Source organism: Mustela nivalis, assembly GCF_964662115.1.
Source record: "Mustela nivalis genome assembly, chromosome: 7".
Lineage (NCBI taxonomy): Eukaryota > Metazoa > Chordata > Mammalia > Carnivora > Mustelidae > Mustela > Mustela nivalis.
The window spans coordinates 30,144,173-30,167,912 of NC_139026.1; the positions used below are offsets into that span (position 1 = coordinate 30,144,173).

General features: G+C 38.2%; 1 protein-coding gene and 1 long non-coding RNA gene across 4 annotated transcripts in view; one reads left to right on the forward strand and one right to left on the reverse strand.

Moving 5' to 3' along the window:
- KITLG (KIT ligand) overlaps positions 1-23,740 on the forward strand; it is a 91,487-nt gene that overhangs the window by 43,805 nt on the left and 23,942 nt on the right. For 2 of the 3 annotated variants that reach the window (XR_014313818.1, XM_082738864.1), the window contains exons 3-6: positions 3,619-3,681; positions 19,216-19,386; positions 22,110-22,269; positions 22,922-23,005. Coding sequence is in view for 2 of the 3 variants with exons in the window: in XM_082738864.1 (XP_082594990.1) it covers positions 3,619-3,681; positions 19,216-19,386; positions 22,110-22,269; positions 22,922-23,005 (478 nt within the window). In the remaining variant the exon portion in view is untranslated. The remainder of the gene's footprint in view (positions 1-3,618; positions 3,682-19,215; positions 19,387-22,109; positions 22,270-22,921; positions 23,006-23,740) is intronic. The other variant, XM_082738865.1, reaches the window with a different exon arrangement.
- On the reverse strand, positions 13,780-15,469 carry LOC309868737. Its single transcript, XR_014313824.1, has 2 exons — positions 15,408-15,469; positions 13,780-13,971 (listed from the first exon to the last, which is right to left on the reverse strand). It is a non-coding gene; the product is annotated as an uncharacterized lncRNA (long non-coding RNA).

The following is a 23,740-nucleotide window of genomic DNA, read 5'->3' on the forward strand; positions in this document are numbered from 1 at the left end:
GCAAAAGCGACTTGGTGGGTTTGGTGGTAGAACATGTCCTCCTGAACTTTACTGCCCCCCATTTGGCCTCCTTAGCCCAACATTTAAGTCCTTCTCTAATGTGTTTTTATTGACATATTTCCTGTCTCTTAACGTTCTGGAACCTGATTTATCTGCCCGTGATCTCCTGAACACACCTGTGCTTTCCCATGCCTTTGTCTTTGCATATGACCCCTTCTCCGTCTAGAATGTCCCACTCTCTTGCATTTAATATAAACTCGTCTTTGTGTACATACCATGCTTAAGCACCAGGTGTTTTAAATGAGTTTTTAGTCCTTATTTAGTCTTTATAAATTCACTGGCTAGATTTTGTTATGATTCCCATATTATACATGTTGACATTAAAGCAGATTAAGTAACTTGCCACGATCTGAGTTAACATGTGGAAGGGCCTGGATCTAACAGTGTGTCCCCAGAACCTGTGCCATGACTCCCCCATCAAACTAACTGAAAGGAATATCTTCTAAATCCCAAAGGCTTCCTCCCTCTACAGACTTTCTGTTATGATCAGTATATATCAAAGAAGCTGAATTTATCACAGAGTTATCTGTGCTCTCTGAGGGCTCTTCCACACACTACCAAGCGCTTAGAAAGTCATACAATAATTCATGAAGCAACCATAAAAATCTACAGCTTGACTTCTTAAGTTCTTTTCCAAATGTAACTGGAAAGGAACCAATGGCAGCCAAGAGAGTAATGAAAGGAGACTGCTCTGTAGAGGACGGTGCTGAGCCAGGCACGGAGGGCCAGGTTTGTATTCTCCTCCATCGGGAACTCCTGATGTCTGCTACCAGTTAGCCCCTCTGTGCCTCCATGTCTTCATCTATAAAATAGGCTTCATAGTATATATCTCATGAGATTGTAACAAAGACTGTATATATGAAAACTTGTTTTAGATTTCAGAGTATTTTTCAAAAATAGTATTTTCATCCCATTAGAAATTAAAATCTTAATAAATCAGTTTAAGGCAGAAATTATTATTATATACCGCCCCCCAAGTATAAGGTATGGAGATTTCAGTGTGTTTCAGTAAGCTGACTTCTTTCCACTGATTGTTTTTTTAAAGATTTTATTTATGTATTTGACAGAGAGATCACAAGTAGGCAGAGAGGCAGACTGGGCGGTGGGGGTTGGGAAGCAAGCTTCCTGCTGAGCGGAGAGCCCAAAATGCGGCTCAATCCCAGGACCCTGAGACTATGACCTGAGCTGAAGGCAGAGGCCCAACCCCCCTGAGCCACCCAGGTACGCCTCAACTGATTTTTATATATAAATTAGTAATAAAATAGAATTGGCCATATATCCCTTACATGTTTTTCTGCTCACTAGGTTTATGTATACTCAGGTCCTTAGCTTTCTGAACACTAAATCTGTCAATTTTATATAGGTAGATAGATATAATGTAAATTCTTAAGGAGGGGCTAGATTGTCAAGCAGGTGATGTTCAGAACATCTGCCACTTCTTGTCACATTTCTCCATCTGGAATGGCTTTAGTTTACACGGTTGGTTCATGACATAATAAAATGTTGCTGCTCAGTTTAATTCCAGTGTTTCTACCCACAGAAGTGTCAGCTGTGTCTTTGCCAGGAGGGCTTACATAAAATGACTGAGTCATTTTGCTTTTCAAAGATGAGCATGAAGATCCAAAGACAAAGAAATTTTAGAAGTCTGATGGGAAATTTGACCGACAGGAATAAAGTACCCAGGACAAACGTGCAGAGAGTAGACGAAATGTGTAGTAGATAGAACAGTAGTGGCAAGGGAGGCTCTCCTGTCAAGAGATTTGAGTTCTAGTTCATACTTTACAAGCGGTAACTGTGATCTGGTTAGTTACTTGATCTCTTTGAGCGTTAATTTCCTTGACTGTTCGGTATCACAGGGATTGGAAGATTGGATGTGATCATGCAACATAAGCCCTTGTTGAACACAGTACCTGGCGCATATTCTGAAAATACTAGGCTTGAGCCTCAGATGAGTGTGAGGTGGTACCATTAGAGGGAGAATAGTTGTAAGCACAGAGGGATCAGTTGCTACCTTGGCTTCCTTCTGACTCACTTAGGCCTGTGCCTGTATTCCTTTCTCACCAAATTGTTCTCAGATTCTAGGAGCTCTTGGCATGGTCAGGAAGAAGCCTACAGATTGTGTTATGGGAGACTTGTCAGAGGTGACCTAGTCCAGCGAGCATGAGCTAGTTCTAGCTTACTATGGGGAAGAGCAAAGGTTTCAGAGAAAGGATGAAGGGAAAAATCTGTAAAAGTAGGGCAGACTTATTGAAGACATAATAGTACATAATCACTTTTTTATACCGTATTTTGTCTTAAGATAAGACCTATGGTCTAAATCAGTTGTTGGCTATTTGTAGCTGGAAATTTGCATTTGTGGTGGTATGAGGGAGCTGGTGCTGTATGTGAGAAAGGAGATAAGGGAACCTAGCACTCTGTGACGTGCCAGGATATCTATACCTAGCAAGTCAGTTGCCTGTATACCCCTCAATACAGCATATGGATTGTCTATGATGTGTTTAGCACATGAAGTTATCTCGGTTTGTAAATTGGCTGTTTGACATGGGTACTTTCATCTTCCATTTTATAGATGAGACAAAGAAACCAAAGTGCAGAATTTATTCTGATTTTCATCATCATATGATTGTTGCATATGAGAATATATAAGGTATTAAGGGCTAATGGGATATCAAATTACCAAACAAATTCCAAATGGTTCAGGGAAAAAAAGTTCTTTGTTCTGTACTAACTACAAAAGAATTTGTGACTTTTCTCAAAATAAAAACAAATTAAGAAAAATGAAAACAACAACAACAACAAAACCCCGAAGTACAGAATTTAGATTTGGTTCCAGATCAGGTGTTTATTCAACACATGCCACAGTGACTGATGAAAACATGTTAGATATTTTTAAAAAGCCTTTAAAAGAAGCTAGGTAGACATTTGAGACATTTCTAATGTTCAGGCCTATGTAAGCAGATTACATTATCGCACAGAACTGAATCTCTACAAATTATTTAAGTTAGAAAGCATTTGCATTTCATGGGTAGTAGTGTTCTTTTGAGGTTTCACTGACATTTTTTTCTAGGATCAAGTTCTCAAACTTGCATCAGAATCACCTGGAGGACTTAAGTAAGATTCAGTAGGGCTGATGTGGCCTGAGAGTTTGCATTTTTAGTGGTTCCCTGGTGATACAGCACTTTGAGAACCACTGACCAAAAAGAACAAAACAAAACATTGTATTACTGATTCTTTGGTGAAACAGTAGAACAGTCCTGGAAGGGAATTCTAAGACCACAGATAGAAACTGAAATTTAGATGTTTCCAAAACTCACTGGATTATACTTATTACTGAATTTAGAGACTAAAAGACTTGTATTATTACTGTATTTTTGGAGAGTGCTTTTGGTTACAAAAGGAAATCAAGAAAAGGTAAATATTGAAATGCAGTGATAAATTAAAAATAATACAATAGGTTTGTATTTTTCTCCCACTAAAAACAATATTAATTGCTATGTATGAATTTTCTCATGGATTTTTTTCCTTTTTTTTCTTCCCCTTCTTTTCTTGTCTCTGTAGGTGGCAAATCTTCCAAAAGACTATAAGATAGCCCTCAACTATGTCCCCGGGATGGATGTTTTGGTGAGTAAAATGTACATTTCTGAGTTCCTTTTTAGTAGCTGATTAAAGGGATGGGGTCATTCTATTGAGACATGGAATTACCGCCCATTTAGAAGTTAGCTAACGCTCGGTATTTGAAGAAAGTATCCTTAGAATTCAAGTTGCATGGTTATTATTTTTGTTTTATCCTCAAGTAACTGCTAAACTTTACTTATGGGTAAGCTTTTCAGTACATGTTGTCTTAGACCTGTTACTTCTAAAGTAAATAAGATCATCTTCCTTAGAGCTAGCCACAGATTTCTCTTTCCTGTAGCTTCCTCCTAAAAGCTGGAGTGTGAAATTAGGCAAATTCTTTGCATATTCTGCAAAGGTCCTCTAGAAGTCTTTTTCCTATTTAATTTGAGACCACCATGTATTAGTCAATAGATTTTGAGAAATTTACAATATAAATAGGAGGTTATAATTATAAATATGCTTTTATTACCGCAACCAAGAAATTTTAATTATTTTTCTGATTACAAATTACCAGAATTCAAACATGAAGAAATCTTGCAAGCATAGAGATGCCTACATACCCACCATGTAGCTTGTTAAACCTTACCATGGTGCAGTATTTGCTTCAAATCTACTTTCTAGTGAAACATTATAAATATTACTAAAGACCCTTGTATTGCCTCTTTCTTGTCTCCACGAATCCCCACTTTGTTCTTATACACAATTTGACTATTAGGAACAAGTCTTCTGAGCTGGAATTTTCATCCCACTGCATGTTTTCACGGCTTGGCGTGAGGATAGCGTCCTCGGGGGTTGTGCTAGGGCAATAACACGAAGTAGCCCCACCTGCTCTTTTCCATTTACTGCAAATCTGTACTCATACATAAGTTACTGTATTTTTGCACAATTTCATACTTAATAGCATTACACGGTATTTACCACTTTGCATCTTCTGTTTTGCAACACACCTTTGACAGGCGCTGATCCATGCTGATTCATTTTAACTGCTGTATTGTATTCCTTGAGTTAAACTTAAAATCATTTGGGTGATTTTAAGTAGACCTCTTTCCATGACTTATGGAACACTTATTACAGACCCACTTGGTGCAAGCTATCTCAGGCTTTGCATACTTTTTGTGGATTAGCCAATCAATCCATTGTTACCAGATGAACTATGTTAAGCCCATGGCTAAGTGCTTATGCTTAAAAAGTCTTTCAAAGACAGACTCTAAGGCTGTCATTTCAAGAGAATGTCAAAGGCCTATTTCTTTTCCATAAGAAAGTAATTATTTAAGTTAGCATGAGCTATCTAAAGTTCCATAGAATGTGTCTCTTCATGCTAAACCAGATAGCCTCAAGTCTAGGTCAGTGTCTGTCCTGTTGAATTAGGGGGCATTCTCTGGAGATAGAAATGTAAAATCATAGCAGACTGGAAGTTAATCTAATCATTCAGTTACTCAGGGAACAAGCACAGCATTTGTTTAGGAAAAAAAGAGGAGTCAGCACCTTACCAGATACTTTAAGAAACAAACACATCACCTAGCCTTGTGTGCTTTAATAATAACTAAGTAAGGGGGATGAAAGGGGCCTTTTGATAATGTGATTTTTTTTTTGAACTTTCAAAATGATTTCACATATTTATCTCCTTGGATGTTTAGAAAAACCCTTCCAGGAAGGCAAGATAGCCACCATAATCTGTGTGATTTCTGTTTTACAAATGACACACTGAGATTGGCAAGAATATTTCACTGAAGGTTATACAACTAAAAAGTGACACTCTTAAAAAAGAAATTTCAGGTTGGGAGGTTGGGTGAGCCTGGTGGTGGGTATTATGGAGGGTACATATTGAATGGAACACTGGGTGTGGTGCATAAACAATGAATGCTGGAACACTGAAAAGAAATTTTAAAAATACATTTTAAAAAAAGAAACTTCAGGTCATCTGACATTTAACCTTGGGTTACAGTATATGAGTATCTAAATAATTATAATAGCAAGGGCAAGGGAAGGTATTCTTTTTTTTCTAATTTTTAAATTTTTTTTATTATTATTTTTCTTAATAATTTATTTGAGAGAGGCAGAGGGAGTGAGAAAGGGAGAAGCAGACTGAGCAGGGAGCCTGGTGTGAGACTCGATCCCAGAACCCTGAGATCAAGACCTAAGCTAAAGGCAGACACTTAACTGATTCAGCCACCCAGGCGCCCCAAGGGAAGGTGTTCTAAGTGAAACATTTAAGTAATAAAGATGTACTCTGCCCTGACTGGAGAAGCATTTAGTTGTGTGATTGCCAAACTGACTCAAAGAAATCATGCAGCTCTTAATGTTAAACTGAAAATAACAAAATAGATTATTTTGTGCTGGTATAATCATAGATTATGCTAAATCACAGTTTTCAGTATGGGCTGGTGGTAGCAAGAGCCAAACTTGTAAAAATAAAGCTGATTCATTGCCACATTTTTTTTCGTGTTTCTGTAATTGAGAAAAGTCCACTATTCTTTGATCTTGGCATACTGTCCTGGCACAACTGGAGAAACTTTGTTCTTGGCCACCATAATTGGCAAGAAAAATAAGCCCGTGCAGAAGGCTTTGGGCAGAAACTGGTCCTAGGCTTTGTTTTACCTTTATTTTAAAAATGTGGGTTTCTGCCAAGACCAGAGGAGTTTCCCAGTGGAGAGGCCAGTGATGATTTGTCAGGGGTCAGAGTCCCAGCTGCTTTATCTTTTGTTTCTCAACAATAGAGGGCAGAGTAGGAATCAGAATGGAGACCAGAAAGATTCTCTAGGGCCAAAGCAATAAAATTCTGCCTGAGGCACTGGGCAGAAGGCTCTAGAATAGAATACAGTTCATTATCATGCTTTTGCTTTAAAAATCTGCTAAATACTCCTGAATATTTAGGGAACTACTTTTCTAAGAAACCTCCTAGAAAATTACCTAGCGGATTCTCACAGATAGCAGGGTGTGACCAACCAGTTGGTGTTTAAATCTGATGATAATTACCAATTCTATTTTAAACTCTTGAAACTATAATATTGCCAGACAGTTAGGATTTTAAGTCACTAACCATAAAAATCCTAACTTAAAATCCTAAACATTTCTGCTCCTTCCATTCACCAGTAATATTGCCACAGAAAGACCTGTGTTGCTGAATTTGTGTCACACATCTGTAGTCATTCAATGTTTATAAAATAAGATAAACTATGACTTGCTTATAGTATTTTAGAAAAAAATTATCAGTTTTAGTTATAGATTCATCAGTTTTAACTTTTTATTCAGAAATAATTTCAAATATACAGCAAAGTTATAAGCATATTCTAAGAACACTCACAAACTGTAATCCATATTCATCTGTTTTTAGCATTTTGCCCCATTTGCTTTAATAAATGCTTGCTTTTTGTGCTCAGGTGTGTGTTATTTTTCTAAACTCATTGAGTCACTTGTATACTTAATGGCTGTTTATCCCTAAATACTTAAGTGTGTATTTCCTAAGTAAAGGATTTTCTCTTACCTAACCACAGTATGGTTGTCAGTTTCAATAAATTTAGCAATAACAAAAATGTTTAAATCTATTGGCTGTATTTCAGTTTTATCAAAAAAAATTTTTTTTAAGTATTTCTTTCCCCCAGTACAAGATCTAATCTAGGATAATGATTTCCTTTTTTGACATTATGTGTGATAGACAGAATAATGGCTCCCCAAAGATGTCCCAGGCTGTGAATATATCTTTTACATGGTAAGAGGGATTTTGCTGATGTAATTAAGGATGTGGGAGATGGGAAGTTTATCTGGGATTATCCAGATGGGTGTGGTCTAATCTCGTGAATCCTTATAAGAAGGAAGCAAGAGTGTGAGAGTCAGAGAGAATGATTAAAAGATGTCGAATTGTTGACTTTGAAAATGGGGTTGTTATGCCCCAGTAATGGGTCCGTGATTAAAGGAGCAAGACCGATATAAAAGCGAAGGTCAAGCAAAGCTTTCTTTCGCACCAAGCATCAAGAATCTAACCGAACGTTCGGGGACACACGTCTTACAAGAGAGGGCAACCGTTCGCTGTTTCACAGACTAGCTTTTAAGGGCAAAGGCCTTTAAACCAGCCTATTACACCTTGATTGGGATTGGCACCCAAAAGGCTCCCAGAGGGCGGGGCCCATACTCCTTGGTAACCAGGAAGACAGTATGCATCCCCCCCACAGATCGGATGTCTCCACCTGGCCTGATCTACCCTTGTATCTGGGCTTTGCTACCTAGAGCTGTTTTTCCTGGACTTGTTTTTAAGTGAATCCCTTGGGAGAAGGAGAGCAGGGACAGTTTAAGGGTTAAACAACAAGGTTTTTGTTTAACCTCAATGAAAGCCTCTTGCTAAAATATAAAAATATAAAATACGTCCTTACAGGGTAAGGGACCACCCACCAAGGGATGCAGGTAGTCTCCAGAAGCTGGAAAAGGCAGGGCTCCTGGGTGGCTCAGTTGATTAAGTGTCTCCATTTAGCTCAGGTATGATCCCAGGGTTCTAGGATTGAGCCAGAACTCCCTGGTTAGTGGGGAGTCTGCTCCCTCTTCTTCTGCCCATCCCCTAGCCTATACTCTTTTACTCTCCCTCTATCTCAAGTAAATAAAATCTTAAAATAAAATAGAAGCTGGAAAAGGCAAGGAAAGGAATTTTCTTGTAGAGCCCCTAAAAGAAACCCAGACTGCATGAACACCCTGATTTGAGCCTAGTAAGACCTGTGTTAGATTTCTGACCTCAGGAACAGTAAAATAATAAATCTGTGCTGTTTTAAGCCCACTAAGCTTGTGTAAACTAATATCTCCTGTCTCTTTACTCTGCTTTAAAAGCTCCTCAGCCTTTCTTTTGTCTCTATGACATTGAAATGTAAAGTAACACAACCATCCCCTTTAAGTAAGATGTGTGTCTCTGAAACATTTGATTGATGTTTCTTAATGATTATATTCAGATTATGCATTTGAAGCCATGATGCTACATAAGTGATGAAATGTCTTTAGTTTATCACACCCAGAGGCACACAGTGTCCATTTTCCCCTCAAGGTGCTTAAACAGATCCCCTGGTGAAGATATTCTACTAGTTCTATGTATTTACTCATTAGCAACGCATGAGCAATATTAGAGGGAGATGTTTTAAGATCATGCACAGTTCCTCATCAAAAGTCTTTCCCCCAAATTTAGCATCTATTGATGCCTACCTAAACCATTCTTTACTGTATGTCATGTCAGTTTTTAATTATTTGTTTTTTTTATAAGATTTTATTTATTTGATAGAGATCACAAGTAGGCAGAGAGGCAGGCAGAGGGGGAGGCAGGCTCCCTGCTGAGCAGAGAGCCCAATGCAGGCTTGATCCCAGGACCCTGGGATCATGACCTGAGTTGAAGGCAGAGGCTTTAACCCACTGAGACACCCAGGTGCCCAGTTTTTAATTATTTTTAAAGGCAAGGTTAAACAAAGAAGTCATTGGGAATATGTAACCTCATTCTAACCATAATCCTCCAGGCCACCGTCCCCCTGCTGCCCCCTGCCCTGGGTGTGCAGGATTCCCAGGCTCCGGTCTTCCTGCCTTCTTTTGCTGGGCTCTGCTGCCTCTGGGCTCCTCCCATCTCCCTGGCCATTCCAGGGCTTCTCATTTGAGGTTTTGACTCTTCTTGAGTAGACACAACTGATTAAAGAAGCAAACACACACCTAATTGTTTTACCCTTCCCTCTTTCTATGCTTGGAGTGCCAGAGTTCTTAGGAAAGAGAAAAAAGGAGCTCCTGAAACCAGGCCTCTGAGACCCGCATTGTGTGGCACCTTTTCAAACCCTCTTCCGGCCCTACGTCCTCATGGGTTCCCGCTGCGCGGCAGACCCTCTACCAGCCGCACGCACATCCTCACGGGCTCCCTGTGGCCCCTGTTCCTCTGCACATGGTGGGACCTTTGATTCCAGTAACTCCAGACTCTAGGTTTCATTTTCGCTTCTGTAAGGGAGCCTTCCTTTTCCTCCTTGATGAAGCCAAATCCTCCAGTTGGAAACTCCCTTTGTGACCGTCTTCAAAGGAACAGTTTCCCATTTATTTGTGTATTTACTTAATGGATAACCTTCGGCTTAGACCTGTAAACTTCATGCGGACAGGGATTGTCTATGTTTGCTCTGTTTTTATAGCATCATTGCCTAATGACTGATAGGGACCTAATGAATAACTTGCTGAGAGAAAGTGAGGAAGGAAGGAGAAAAGTTCTCACGTAATCTCTTGTTATTCCTCTAAGGCACAAATTTGACCTGGATGGAGTCCACAGGATTATTGTGAGATGAATGCCTATAACGCCTCACACAATACCTGCACCTCAACATTATTGCCCTTCTTTTTTTAGATATATGTACATTTTATTAAAAATCTTATGCATAAGGCATTATGCAATTTTTAGGAATCAGGGTTTCCTTGAGGCTCCTATTAAACTACTTTCATTGAGGACGCCTGGGTGGCTCAGTGGGTTAATGACCTGCCTTCGGCTCAGGTCATGATCTCAGGATCCTGGAATTGAGTCCCGCATTGAGCTCTCTGCTCAGCAGGGAACCTCTCCGCCTGCTTGTGATCTCTCTGTCAAATAAATAGGTAAAATCTTGAAAAAAATAAAAACTAAACTACTTTCATGGAGTCATTTCCATAATCAAGGACTTCCTCATTGTTCCAGAGACTAAAGGATCAACGCCCAATTCCTGAATCTGATGCTCATGACTCTTCCTAATCTTGCCTCATCTTATTATCTTTTATTTCTCAACACCAACCTGCCACCCCAGGAAGATGCATCCCTTTCTCCTAACATTACCGTGCGTATTCTCAACTCTAGGACTTGGCTCAGAGCTACTGCCCTTCGCCACGAATGCCCTTCCCTCTTCCATCCGCTCATGCCGGTTCTGCTGCCCAGTCATGCAGTATCTTGCCCCTGAAAGCAACCTCATGACCCTCTTCATCCGAGGCCAGGAGGAGATCTCCCTTTCTCCCCAGAGCCATTTCCTACTGTTCGAGACCCAGCTCTCTTTGGAAAAACTGGCATTACCCCTGCTCTGCTTGACTCGGGGAGACACGGTGGTCAGTAACACCAACATGGGATCTGGTCTGTGGACCCTACCTTTTAGTTCATCATCTCTGCATTTTTATAGAATTTGTCCATTTTGGATACCTGTTCATTTTGAGTACCTGATCGTATATGGTTTACAGAGCTGTTTAAAATTGTATGTGTTATGTATTTGTCTCAACGTGTTGTGAGAAATAATTAAGATCGGAAAAAGTCCAAGATATAGGATATATACATTTGTTAGAGGCTACCATTATTTTGTCATGCTTTCTCTTTTTATTGTCTTATTTAGGGATTTATTTAGGAAAGATTAGGGGTCAAATCTTTCACTCCTCTGTATTTCTCTGCCATTCAAGGAGGTAGGTATTACTCAAAAAACTGCTCACCAATAAACACTTAACTGTTGTCAAAATATGTCCTGATTCCCAGATGTTAAAGGAGTCCATGTTCCTTGTTTAGAGTTCTTTGGTTCTCACTAACAGTAATGAATTGAAACTTAAAGAAGGAAAGCAGAGGGGAGGGGTGCCTGGGTGGCTCAGTGGGTTAAGCCTCTGCCTTCAGCTCAGGGTCCTGGGATCGAGTCCCGCATCGGACTCTCTACTTGGCAGGGAGCCTGCTTGCTCCTCTCTCTTTCTCTGCCTGCCTCTCTGCCTACTTGTGATTTCACTCTGTCAAATAAATAAATAAAATCTTTAAAAAAAAAAAAAAGAAAGCAAAAAAAAAAAAAAATTCTAGTTATAAGGATGCTTAAGAGAACAGCATTCTAGTAAAAGGGCAAGGATGTGGTCAGGCTTCATGAAGGGATTCCAGCCAGGACCGGAAAACTACCAGGTTTCCCTTGTCCTCTCTCTGAGTCTCTGCATCTCTGCCTTATGCTGTTCTGTCTGTGCAGAATTTCTTTGTGTTCCGGTCATCTGGTGAAACGTAGCTACCCCAGACTCCCAACTTTATATATCTGCGGTTGTGGCGCTGCTCAGAGATGGCTTAGTTTCTATTACCTACCGGCTTGGGGTAGGGACTTTCCGATTGGTCCAACTAGCTGAGGATCTACCATTATCCAGTTAAGCCGTAGGGCAAGTTTCCTAGTTGTTGGTAAGGATCCTGAGGCTCAACCCCTAGGATTAGAAGTACTTCCTAGAGAAACAGATTAAATCCTCCAAGTAGATACTGTACTTACCTACTTATACCTCCTATATAAAAAGAAAGTATTTTTTAGTGCATAGATATAAAATATTAAATGAATAAAATATAACATTAAATACTATTTTTAAGTAGCTCTTTTGTGTACTCAAACTACAGGACCCATCTTAATTAGTGATTATATGAAGATACTCTTCAGAATAGCTAGGCCATTACTGTCTGGTAGAAACATAATGGAAGCCATATGTGTAATCTTAAAAATTGTTCAGTGGCCACATTTAAAAAAAAAAAAAAAAAGTAAAAAGGAACAGGGGAATAAGTAAAATAGTTTTTTTTTTGGTTTTGTTTTGTTTTGTTTTTAAATATTTTATTTATTTATTTGACAGAGAGAGAGATCACAAGTAGGCAGAGAGGCAGGCAGAGAGGGGGGAAGCAGGCTCCCTGCTGAGCAGAGAGCCCGATGCGGGGCTCGACCCCAGGACCCTGAGATCATGACCTGAGCCGAAGGCAGAGGCCTAACCCACTGAGCCACCCAGGTGCCCCAGTAAAATAGTTTTTATTGTAATATATCCAAAATAACATTTTACCTTCTCAAACTAAATTAATGGAATATTTTAAGTTTTTTCATATTCAAAATCCACTGTGTATTTCACACCTATAGCACACTTCAGTGCAGACATTAAATTTTCGTCAGAAATATTTACTCCTTTCAATTTTCATAAAATTTACAATTGAAAGTGCAGATTCATATACCAGAGTTTTTCCAAATATACTTAAAGGTTTTCCAGGCCTGGGGCAGCTGGTGTGGCTTGGTCAGTGGAGCATCTGACTCTTGATTTGGGCTCTGGTGGTGATCTCAGAGTTGTGAGATCCAGCCCCGCGTGGGGCTCCATGCCCAGCACAGTCTGCTTGAGATGCTCTCTCCCCTCCCTCTGCCCCTCCCCCAGCTTGCATGTGCTCTCTAAATAAATAAATAAAATCTTCAAAAAAAAAAAAAAAAAAAACTCAAAAACCACACTTCCTCCAGTCACTGAATTGTATTGATTTTTTTACTTTAAACAAGTTAAGTAAAATTAAAATTTTAGTGCTTCAATCAGCCAAGCTACAGTTTGTGTGGTAAGTAGCCACAGGGGCTAATAGCCCCCGTATTGGCTAGTACAGATTAGACAGACCCTGGTATTTTATGGAGAAACATGAAGCTCTGAATAGATTAAGTGACTTGACTAAAAACCACAAAGTGTGTGAATAGTTGGGACTAGACAGTGAGCTTCTTGTTCATCATTTCTGCCCTTACCTGGCCATGCCATTCCTCCGTCACTGTGCCATTTGGGGTGAGGATCAGAGACCATTTATAGGCCTGCCCTGGGAAATAACATATATTTATAGTGTTTGGACTGATTACCAGCTTAATCAGATTGAGGTTTCTTCATCACTTTAATCCAAGCAAGAACATGAGAGTCAGATGCCTGAAGAGCTTCTCCAAAAGGTAGTTAAGATTTTAGAGATTCCATACCAGCATTGGGAGCACACACTGTTTTTGCAAAGTGCTTTGATAGAAATGTTTGAAATTTGCCTGCCTTGGAATGTTTGAGAGTAGCAGGGGAGTGTGTTCTCCAGCCCTAAGGGTAAATACTAGAAGGAGAATAAAGAAAGTCCACTAAAGACGACTGGCATTTGCTGTCTGGGTGTGACAGTTGGCTCGGAGAAATTTATTTTCATCATTAGGACTCTGAATTCATTGAACTGACACAGAAAGAGCCATTTCCACTCCCCAGAGCTCTCTTACTTGAGTCGAAGGACCGGTATGCGTGGTCCAGATGTGAGACCGTAAGACTCATGGTCATCTTTGTGGAAAGCAAATACTGCAACTGTACGTGCTTTATACCACTGATGAAAGAACTAGGTGAGTCCTGGCGTTCTCATGTTTCTGTTTTACATTTATTGTACAACCTTGAACAAACCACTTCATGGCTCTAGGTCTTGGTTTTCCCATTTCTGAAATTGGTGGGACTGGAGCAGGTGGTCTTCTGCATTCCTTCCAGATCTCAACTCTAGTGATTCTCAATGGCATGGCTCTATGTTCTTTGGATCTCTCAGCCTGGAGGTCAATGCTGGAAGCACAAGAAGAAAGAAAGGAATGCTTTGTGCCTTGGGCATTCATACCTCTAATTCTGACCAGACTGAGGTTTCTCACACACACACACACACACACACACACACACACACACACATTAAAGCAAAGAAAACTAAAACAATCTACCTGGGCAGTAAGGCTGGTAATCAGATTAGATGGATTAGAAGAAAGGGTGCACGCTGTGGATATTCCTTAGAGGGCTCATGGTTTATGAGGCAGGGCTTTTCTCCCTAAGAATCACTAATGGAGTCATTACCCCAGCTCCTTTGTAGGGAACTCTCACAATGTAGATACTTGCATTAGGACCACTAAGGAAGGCCACAGGTCTCTCTCTACTGAGAGCTACCAAATGGAGGGTAGCACCAAGTATGCGTGAAATGTTATATTTTATAGTATGTTTTTTCCAGTGAAAGCTAATGGTGCCTGCTCTTAGAGACTCCCTGTGCATCTAAGACTGATGCAGAATAATGTGTAAACTTCTTTTAGCTTATAAACCAGAACAATTTCTTGAAAGGATGAGGGGATAGAGAAGAGAAAGGCATGCCAGACTGAGGAAGTCCTCAGGGCATTTGTAAAGCACCCAGTTTCAGCCACGGTCTCGAATGTATCAGTTCTGGGACTGCAGAGGTGTTATATCACATATCATATAGTATCTATTTTATATGCTCATATAGGACCCACTTTAAATTTATGTGTGGTTTTAGAATGTGCATAGATATTTTCATTATTGGTCTTTGGAAGCAGTCCTATTCCTACTTATGTTTAGAATGCTTTTAAGTATAGTAGTTTTTATATCTTTTATTTCATCATTTAGTTAAATCATTAACTTGGTCATGATACTTTAAAATCCCTTAGGAATTTTACAGCTTTTTTTTTTTTTTTTTTAGATTTTATTTTTTTGACAGAGAAAGATGCAACGAGAGAGGGAACACAAGCAGGGGGAGTGGGAGAGAGAGAGAAGCAGGCTTCCTGCCAAGCAGGGAGCCTGATAGGGAGCTCGATCCCAGGACCCCAGGATTATGACCTGAGCCGAAGGCAGATGCCTAACCATCTGAGCCACCCAGGAGCCCCAGGAATTTTTCATCTTTTGAACAAATCTTCAGTGGTGATGGCATGGTAGCAGGTCAAGAATTATAGATGAATTGATTCAGTTAGCATTTTAGAATGATACATATTACCTAGGAATTGAAAGCATGTTTTTCCAGTAGTCTTAGCTTGAGTTGCTGTAATTAACCCAGCAAATATAAGACAGAAGCTACCAGGAAAGAAGATAAGAAATTGAGAGTCTGGGGTTAAGGAAAACCCAGGCAGATTTTCCCTTTCAAAGCAAGGAATATGTTTTGTTTTGCATGTATATGCAGGAATGGAACTTTAAATTAGATGTACTTCAAGAATTTGACAGGTACCTCTTACCTCACTTCTTTGGCCTCCTGTGTGGTTTTATCAACTTTCCCAATTCTTCACATTCTTCTGCTAGTAAAATAGAGAACATTATTTGTATCTTACATTCTTCTGATGAATGTTGTGAGTTGATATTTATACAGAACTATTTAAGCTTAAAATGGTTTCTGAAAGCTAAGGAATAGTGATGATAATGCCTGTTATTAAGGCAAAGGGAAAAATTACATTTGGGAAACTGACAGCCTTCAATCATGTTTCTTAATCATAATCTTAGAAGAGTCAGAAAGCAGATATATTATTTCACAAATGAAATGATGAGTTTCCTATGTTTCATTCTATTATATTTAATTAAAAAGAAAATATGATCTAGTCAAAGCTGGTTTTCTTGCAGACAGGTCAAAACTGGCTGATACCTAATTTTTCAGCCTCAGAGCTATCTTTAATAAGTCCAAGAATCCTAAAAAGCTAACATGTGACTCTTTAAGCAAATTAATGAAAAGATAGAACTCTGAATTGATTATACAGTATTTTTCCCAAGGAAATTTGGCAAGAATGAATAATGAATGAAATACAATTTACAAGATGTTTAGAAATGTGATTTTCAGTAGTGTAGTAGTACAGAAGCTCATATTAACAAGCAGAGAATTCTTCATAAGTTATAAAGGGCAAGTTTTGGGCTAAAATTAGATGTGAGAGTTCCAGGATTTAACTGTAAGAAATTATAAGTTAAGGCTAGAAAACTTTTGCTAGGAAAAGTTGGTTGCTTCAGTTGTTGATTGGGTATGTGAAAGCTGGGGACCGTGGGGGACCGTGAGTGGCGGTGAGGGCATTGTCATAGCTAAATAAGAACTTAAATACAGAATGGAAACAAAGAGTTCAGCCGAAAGTAGAGATAAACAGAAACAGTAAGCATCAGAGTTCCCTGGTTTAAAAATAAGAAACCTGTAACCAAAATCATTTCTAACCACAAAAAAGGAAAAGGGGGAAAAAAAACAAAAACAAAACAAAACAAAACCCTGCTCACTTAAGGCGCCAAGACTAGCAGAAACTAAGGGAGTACCTTAGTTCAGAATAAGAGAATTTGATTTTGGTTTTTCTATGTCAGAAGATTTGAGGGAAGGATAGACAAGCATATTGATAAAAGTGGAGTGAAGACAGGGTTTAAAGAGACTGACACCTAGAATCTGCTTGCCACAGAAAAATTTGCACAATTACAACGGAATGAATTAATTGGAGAAGGCTGCACCACCATATAAATACTCTTCAAACAGTTATTTGCAGTTTGTGCTGTATCCCATATCCTAGGAAATCTGCCCCTTGCTGACAGGGCTGACTGTCTAAAAGGGAATTATCACTGTTTAAATGGAGGGAGACTTGGAGAGCGATTCAGTCCCAAAGGAAAGAGTGACATTTTGGAAAGAGACCTGTGAATGATGCAAATGTGAACTTGCATGTGCTTGAGATAAGCACTGATTAAACAAAACAAAGAATCCATTCTGAACATACTTTGGAAACACATAGGCTTTGAGAACTTGGTTGATGAGTTGAGTGAAATGGCCTAATTGAACTAATTCCCATTTGGGGGTTTGTTTATTCTACTTTTCTGAAGCCAGAGCCAACACTTTTGAAAGTTTTGAATGACATTTCGTGCTTCCAGGAATTGGGGCTTACCAATTTGTAGATAAACCCGTTTCCTTTTTGGCTGTGTTATATTAATTAAAACTGTTCTGTTAAATGAATAGAAGATAGCCCCCTTGTATAATTTAGGATAAATTACTTGGCCTTCCCCCATAGATATATTCTGCTGGTAGGAAGGGAAATCTAGTGGTTTGGTTCATTTTACATAGCATCAGCTCCTCCCTATAATATTTTTATTACAGCAGAAGTTATTTTAGATTTGTTAGGATCTTATAAACCAAGGCAATTATAGCTATCCCCAATCTTATTTTTCTCACTTGTTATATTTTAGCAGAGTTTAAAAAAAAAAAAAATTCAGAGCTTCTACTTAAAAGATCTTTAAAGAAGAAAACATAGTGTTAAAGTATACAAAGTATATGAACTTATTTCATGTAATTATTTTAAGTAATGTTACACTGATTTTAAAAAATAGAATGGGTTTTAATATATCAAAGAGATTTTTTTCCTAATAATCTAAGCCTTTATTGGCCCAGAGCCATTTATAACAGAGGCTGGAAAACTATAGGCCAGATCCAATCCACTGCTTGATTTTAATGGTCAGTCAGCTGAGGTTGGTTTTTACAGATGAATGTTCACAGTCTATTTGATAATAGAGAATATTTTGAAACCCAGCTAAACAAAATGTTGACCCAAAATAATTTCATTCTTATTGGCAGACCTATGTTACAAGAGATGAAATTTGATGATTATGCAAAAGACATATTTAATTATTGTGACTACATTTTAATTTTGTAATAAGTTTTATAGAAATTCGCTTTCTCTCTATAATTGCACCTACATAATATCCTTTATTTTCGTCTCTTGGTATGTAAAGCCTAAAATACGGATTACCTAGCCCTTTATAGAAAGTGTCGACCCCTGACACAGAGTATTTTTTTCTCATTCATTTTTTATTCACTCATGCATTTGTTCAACAAATAGTTTCTGAACAATTTTCCCATGCCAGACAGTTCTAGGCTGTGTCTAGAACTGCCTTCATAAAACTTACTTTCAAGTTGTGTGCATCATCTCCTCACAACTAACTTGTTCTATTATTCCCATTCTATAGAGAGGTTCAGAGACTTTATGCAGCTTTTCTGGAGTTTCTCAGCCCAAATCGAACCCCAGTTATACCTGACTATACAAATTTGAACTTCTAACCTAATGGGTAGGGCTCGCTTCAGGGACATGTCTCCATGATTGGTTTAATGCTCTGCTGTCACCATCTTAATAATTATTCATTCTTGAACAAATTATTCATTCTTGAACAAATTTTGCACTTGGCTCTACAAATTATGTAGCTGGCTTGCTGCAAAGATAAAAGTGCTTCTCTCTGAGACCATTCTCCTGCCAGGGCTGTTTGTTTTTTAAATAACCACATGAATTTATCTATGAAGAAGTCTTAGAATCTATCAAGCACTTTGGAAAAATAAGCTATTTTTAACCCACTGTTTCATATTCCAGTTCACCAAAAGACTTCAAGTCCTTGAGGGCTAGGACTCTCTCCTACAATGTTTTTTTCTTTTTTTTCTTTTTTTTTGGATAACTCCCTCTATGCCTAAAACTGTTCTAAGAACATTGTGAGTGAGTAAAGTGAGTAAACCTTGTCAAGGCTAAGACTTGGTTCCATCTTTAATTTACTTCCATGGAAGACCAACATTCTTCTTCTTCTTCTTCCTTTTCTTCTTCTTCTTCTTCTTCTTCTTCTTCTTCTTTTTTTTTTTTTTAAGATTTTATTTATTTATTTGACACAGAGAGAGAGAAAGTGCACAAGCATGGGGAGCAGCAGACAGAGGGAGAGGGAGATCTCTCCACTGAGCAGGGAACCCCATGGGAGTCTCAGTCCCAAGACCCTGGGATCATGACCTGAGCCAAAGGCAGACATAACCAGCTGAGCCACCCAGATGCCCAAAAGAGCAACATTCTTTACCATCAGTACTTTGTTCACATCTTTATTCATTTGCAAATTTAGAAGCAGATGTTACATCTGAGTTAAACAAAACACAAGAACTGACCTGTTCTGATATAAGGAAATTCTTTGTCCAGCAGTGACCAAAACATTAATGTCTTTGAAGAAGGATGCTCCAAGTTTATTGTATTTATAACAGATTCGTTTATCTTCCTTTCTTTCAATTTCTTGCAGCCTAGTCATTGTTGGATAAGAGTGATGGTGGAACAGTTGTCAGTCAGCTTAACTGATCTTCTGGACAAGTTTTCAAATATTTCTGAAGGCTTGAGTAATTACTCTATCATAGACAAACTTGTGAAAATAGTGGACGACCTTGTGGAGTGCATGGAGGAACACTCATCTGAGGTAAATTTGTATTCCTTGGGATGGCTTCTTATTACTCTTCTCTAAGACCTATGCTGATTGGGGGTGGCAAGGGTGGGTGGTGTCTTTTATTTGTGAAATGTTCCATTAAAGAAAGTTTTTCAAGGTGAGCACAGAAAATAGGTGGTTATAGTCACACTGAAATCCTGGAATATACCTTAAGGCTTAGATGTCATTTAATATAAAATAAAATTTATTCACACTACAATGTAAAAAAAAAAAATAGCCCTTTATTTTGTGAGGGAAGTCCACATAACTCACCTTTTAGGTTACAAATGTTCATTTACCTTTAAATGGAAAATTGCCAGGGCACCTGGGTGACTCAGTGGGTTAAAGCCTCTACCTTCAGCTCGGGTCATGATCCCAGGGTCCTGGGATCGAGCCCCACATCGGGCTCTCTGCTCCACGGGGAGCCTGCTTCCTCCTCCTCTCTCTCTCTGCCTGCCTCTCTGCCTACGTGTGATCTCTGTCAAATAAATAAATAAATCTTAAAAAAAAAAAAAAAAGGAAAATTGCCTATAACGAACACTTAGACTTAACCTATTCATAGTAATCATGTCACAACAGTGAATTTTACCAGCGCCAGGCCATTTGATGATTAGCTGTCACCAGCTTCAGAATGTGGGCCTGGCAGGGCTGTGAGATTGACGTATATTGACGAGGCAATGTATAGAGATTAAGAATGATGTGTTAGAGTTCAAATTCTGACTTTGTCACTAGTTTACCTTTGTGAACTTAACCTCTCTGTGTTCACTCTCCTTATCCCTAGAATGACAGTAAGGGATCCATCTCATGGAGCTGACATTAGATGATCCGTGATTAGTGCCTTAGGACCATGTCTGGCAAAATAAATCCTAATAAACATTTTTATTATTATTTTAGAATACCACACTCCATAATAAAATCGGTCTTGGAAGACCTGCTTTGGCATAGAGTTCACAATTCATTGTCTGCCCTACAGGCCTTCTAGGTGTTTCAATATGTTTTAGAGATCATTCTGTAGTGTAAAACTTAAATATTTCTCCAAATTCCAGTTTCTCTGTAAGACCCAATATTCATCCCCTTTGTGTTCACACTCGGAATTCTTAACCGCACTAAGAGCCTCCTCACTACATCTCATCACATCTGTTGCTTTGCTTTTTAATTTCTAAATTAGTGTGTCTTACAGTCTATGACGTTTTAGAATTAACATGTCTTTTTATATCATAGTAGTACAAATAGGGTTCTGATGGCAGTGATAAGAGGCAGAGGGCATCTGAGGAACAATGTCGTGAAGGAAATAATCCACCACTGGGGCTTGAAAGATGAGTTAAGCATTAGGTAAATGGTGATGTCAAGAAGAGCATCCCAGATACTGAAGAGTATTCATTTGATAATCATGACACTGTGGCTAGAACCCAAGTGGTATTTCTCTATTGTTTTTGGAGATGGAGTTAATATGTATACAGCACTTAGTGCGGTTCATAGCAAGTGCTACATGGGTGTTATTGTTACCTACTTTTATTTATAGACAGTCATGCATGTATGAATTCCTAAAATACAGTCTGGTTTGCTTTCCTGGGGAATTTCTAGAAATTAATCATACTTATTTCTTTTATAACTTGGTTCTTTTGCTCAGCATTATGTTTATAAGATATATCCACTTTGAGGCATAGAGCTGAAATTAAGTTTTTCCTGCTTATAGAATGGACTTAATATACTGATATTTATTAAACCACTTTTTAAAAAAATAAATTTAAATTCAGTTGACCAATATATCGTCCATCATTAGTTTCAGGTGTAGAGTTCAGTAATTCATCAGTTGCTTATAACACTCAGTGCTCATCACATCACGTGCCTTCCTTAATGCCCAGCACTCAGTTACCTGATGCCCCCCCCCCACTTCCCCTCCAGCAGCCCTCAGTGGGTTTCCTATAGTTAAGAGTCTCTCATGGTTAAATCACTCTTCTGTTGTTTGATGTAAGGGTTATATTACACTGTTGCTAAGAACTTTGCTTGTATGTCTCCTCGCATGTATGTGCAAGAGCTTCTCTAGCGCATTCACCCAAAGTGGGATTTCTGGGTTACAGAATGGGCACATGTCCAACCTTACCAAACGCACCAAGTTATATTATTCTACCAATATATAAGAGTCCCCCTTTTCCGTATTCTTCCCACTATTTAGTATTATCTGACTTTTTAATCTGGGGCTATTTTGAGCATGTGTTATAAGAGGGATTTTTTAAAATAAAATAAATAAAATATTTAAAACTATATATATAAATATGTAAATAAATGTATAAAATATAAATGACATATATTTAGAGCATATGTTATGAGGTATTTTTTAATAAAAATAAATATAAAAAATAAAAAAATATAAATAAATATAATATAATAAAGTTATAAATAAAAATAAAAAATAAAAGAATCATTATCTTAGTGAGCATCTTTAAAGAACAGTGTCTCTAATTTGTTGCTAACATTATTTTGTTTTGATACCCTATTCACCTTATCCCCACTACCACTTCATTCCTTTATCTGGAATTGAGCCCCAGACCAAAGTAGGGCTCAATTCCAGTACCAATTTGAATTATGTAGGTTAAGATAGTTGTCTAAAAGTGTTAGTTTTACTTGCATCTTTGGGGGACATTTTTATAGCCTGTTACCTCGACATCAGTTAGATCTGTAAACTGTCTGAAGAATATAATCCTGTTTTCTTCCAGAATGTAAAAAAATCACCTAAGAACCCAGAACCCAGGCATTTTACCCCTGAAGATTTCTTCAGAATTTTTAACAGATCCATTGATGCCCTCAAGGACTTGGAAACAGTGGCATCTAAAACTAGTGAATGTGTGCTCCCTTCAACATTAAGTCCTGAAAAAGGTAAGACAAATAAGAATTTCCAATTCATATGTGAAAAGCAAGCTTGAATCTTGTATATATAGGTAAGACTCTACCTCTGACTCAAATATATGTGTAGCTAGAGAAAGATGTATGTGTACATGTCTAACACAGAGACATATATAAATGGCATGAAAGAAATAATCAGTTGATTTGTTGGTTTTCAAACCAAAGCAACACTTGTCATTTTCAAATATAAGAATTTTCTGTTGGTAAACAATATGGGAGGTAGATTTATCTGATACTTGCTTGTATTGTATAGTGTGTGTTACTCTTCATCTCCAGTTTTCTTAATGTTCCCTTTTCAAGCCTTTTCCTTAAGGTCTACCTCTGAGTCATGAATTCTGATCTTTACCAGTTACTCAGTATTGAGACTTGTTTTCCCATTGGGAAAATCTGTGTTACTTATGTTTGTTAAGTATACAGGCAATGAATCTTTGCCCTGTAAGGTGACTGTGATGAATTTCTTAATTAAAATAGAACAGGACCCAGTAAGAAATAAATAGGATCTGAATAATCAAAATTTGGGAAGCAGACCTTGAAAGTACTCTGGTATTGCACTTCAACCTTTTGCACACTCTGTAATTTATGTAAATCACCATGCAACACTGACACATTATTGCTTTCTATTTAGATTCCAGAGTCAGTGTCACAAAACCATTTATGTTACCCCCTGTTGCAGCCAGCTCCCTTAGGAATGACAGCAGTAGCAGTAATAGTAAGTACATACGTCTGATTTAATGCATGCATGGCTCCAGTTAGCACCTATGGGAGTATTGCATGGGCTTTAAAGGAAATTTCTGCAATTATAATATTAATACTGTTCTGGTACTGTTCTTCCTGTTACAATCTTCCTGAGAATTAAATATTAGGTTTCTATGTAAGTGATGAATCAGTAAATTCTACTCCTGAAATCAATATTATACTATATGTGAACTAACTAGAATTTAAATGAAAATTTGGGGGTGCCTGGGTGGCTCAGTTGCTTAAGCATCTGATTCTTGGTTTTGGCTCAGGTCCTGATTTCAGGGTCATGAGATCAAGCCCCGCATGGGCTCCTCACTCAGCATGGAATCTGCTTGAGATTCTTTCTCCCTCTCTGTCTGCCCTTCCTGCTTGTGTGCACTCTCTCTCTTTCTCAAATTAATAAATATTTTTTAAAAAAAATTTTTAATAAGTAAATAAATATTAGTTTTGTAGGAATGGGTTTCCCTACAACCCAAGATGATCTTTAGAGTATTGGGCCAAAATCTGTTAAGATTGTTTTAAATAAGTCATATAGTTACTTTTAGAAATATGATTTAAGCTTTATTCATTGTCAACTTAATATATTTGTTGTGGGATTTGCCTGACAAAATGGAATTTTAAAATTGAAAGTACAGATGTTGGTTGTATTAGAATTCTAAGGATATTTTCAGTTTTGCTATATCAGTATTTACAATTTTATATTTGT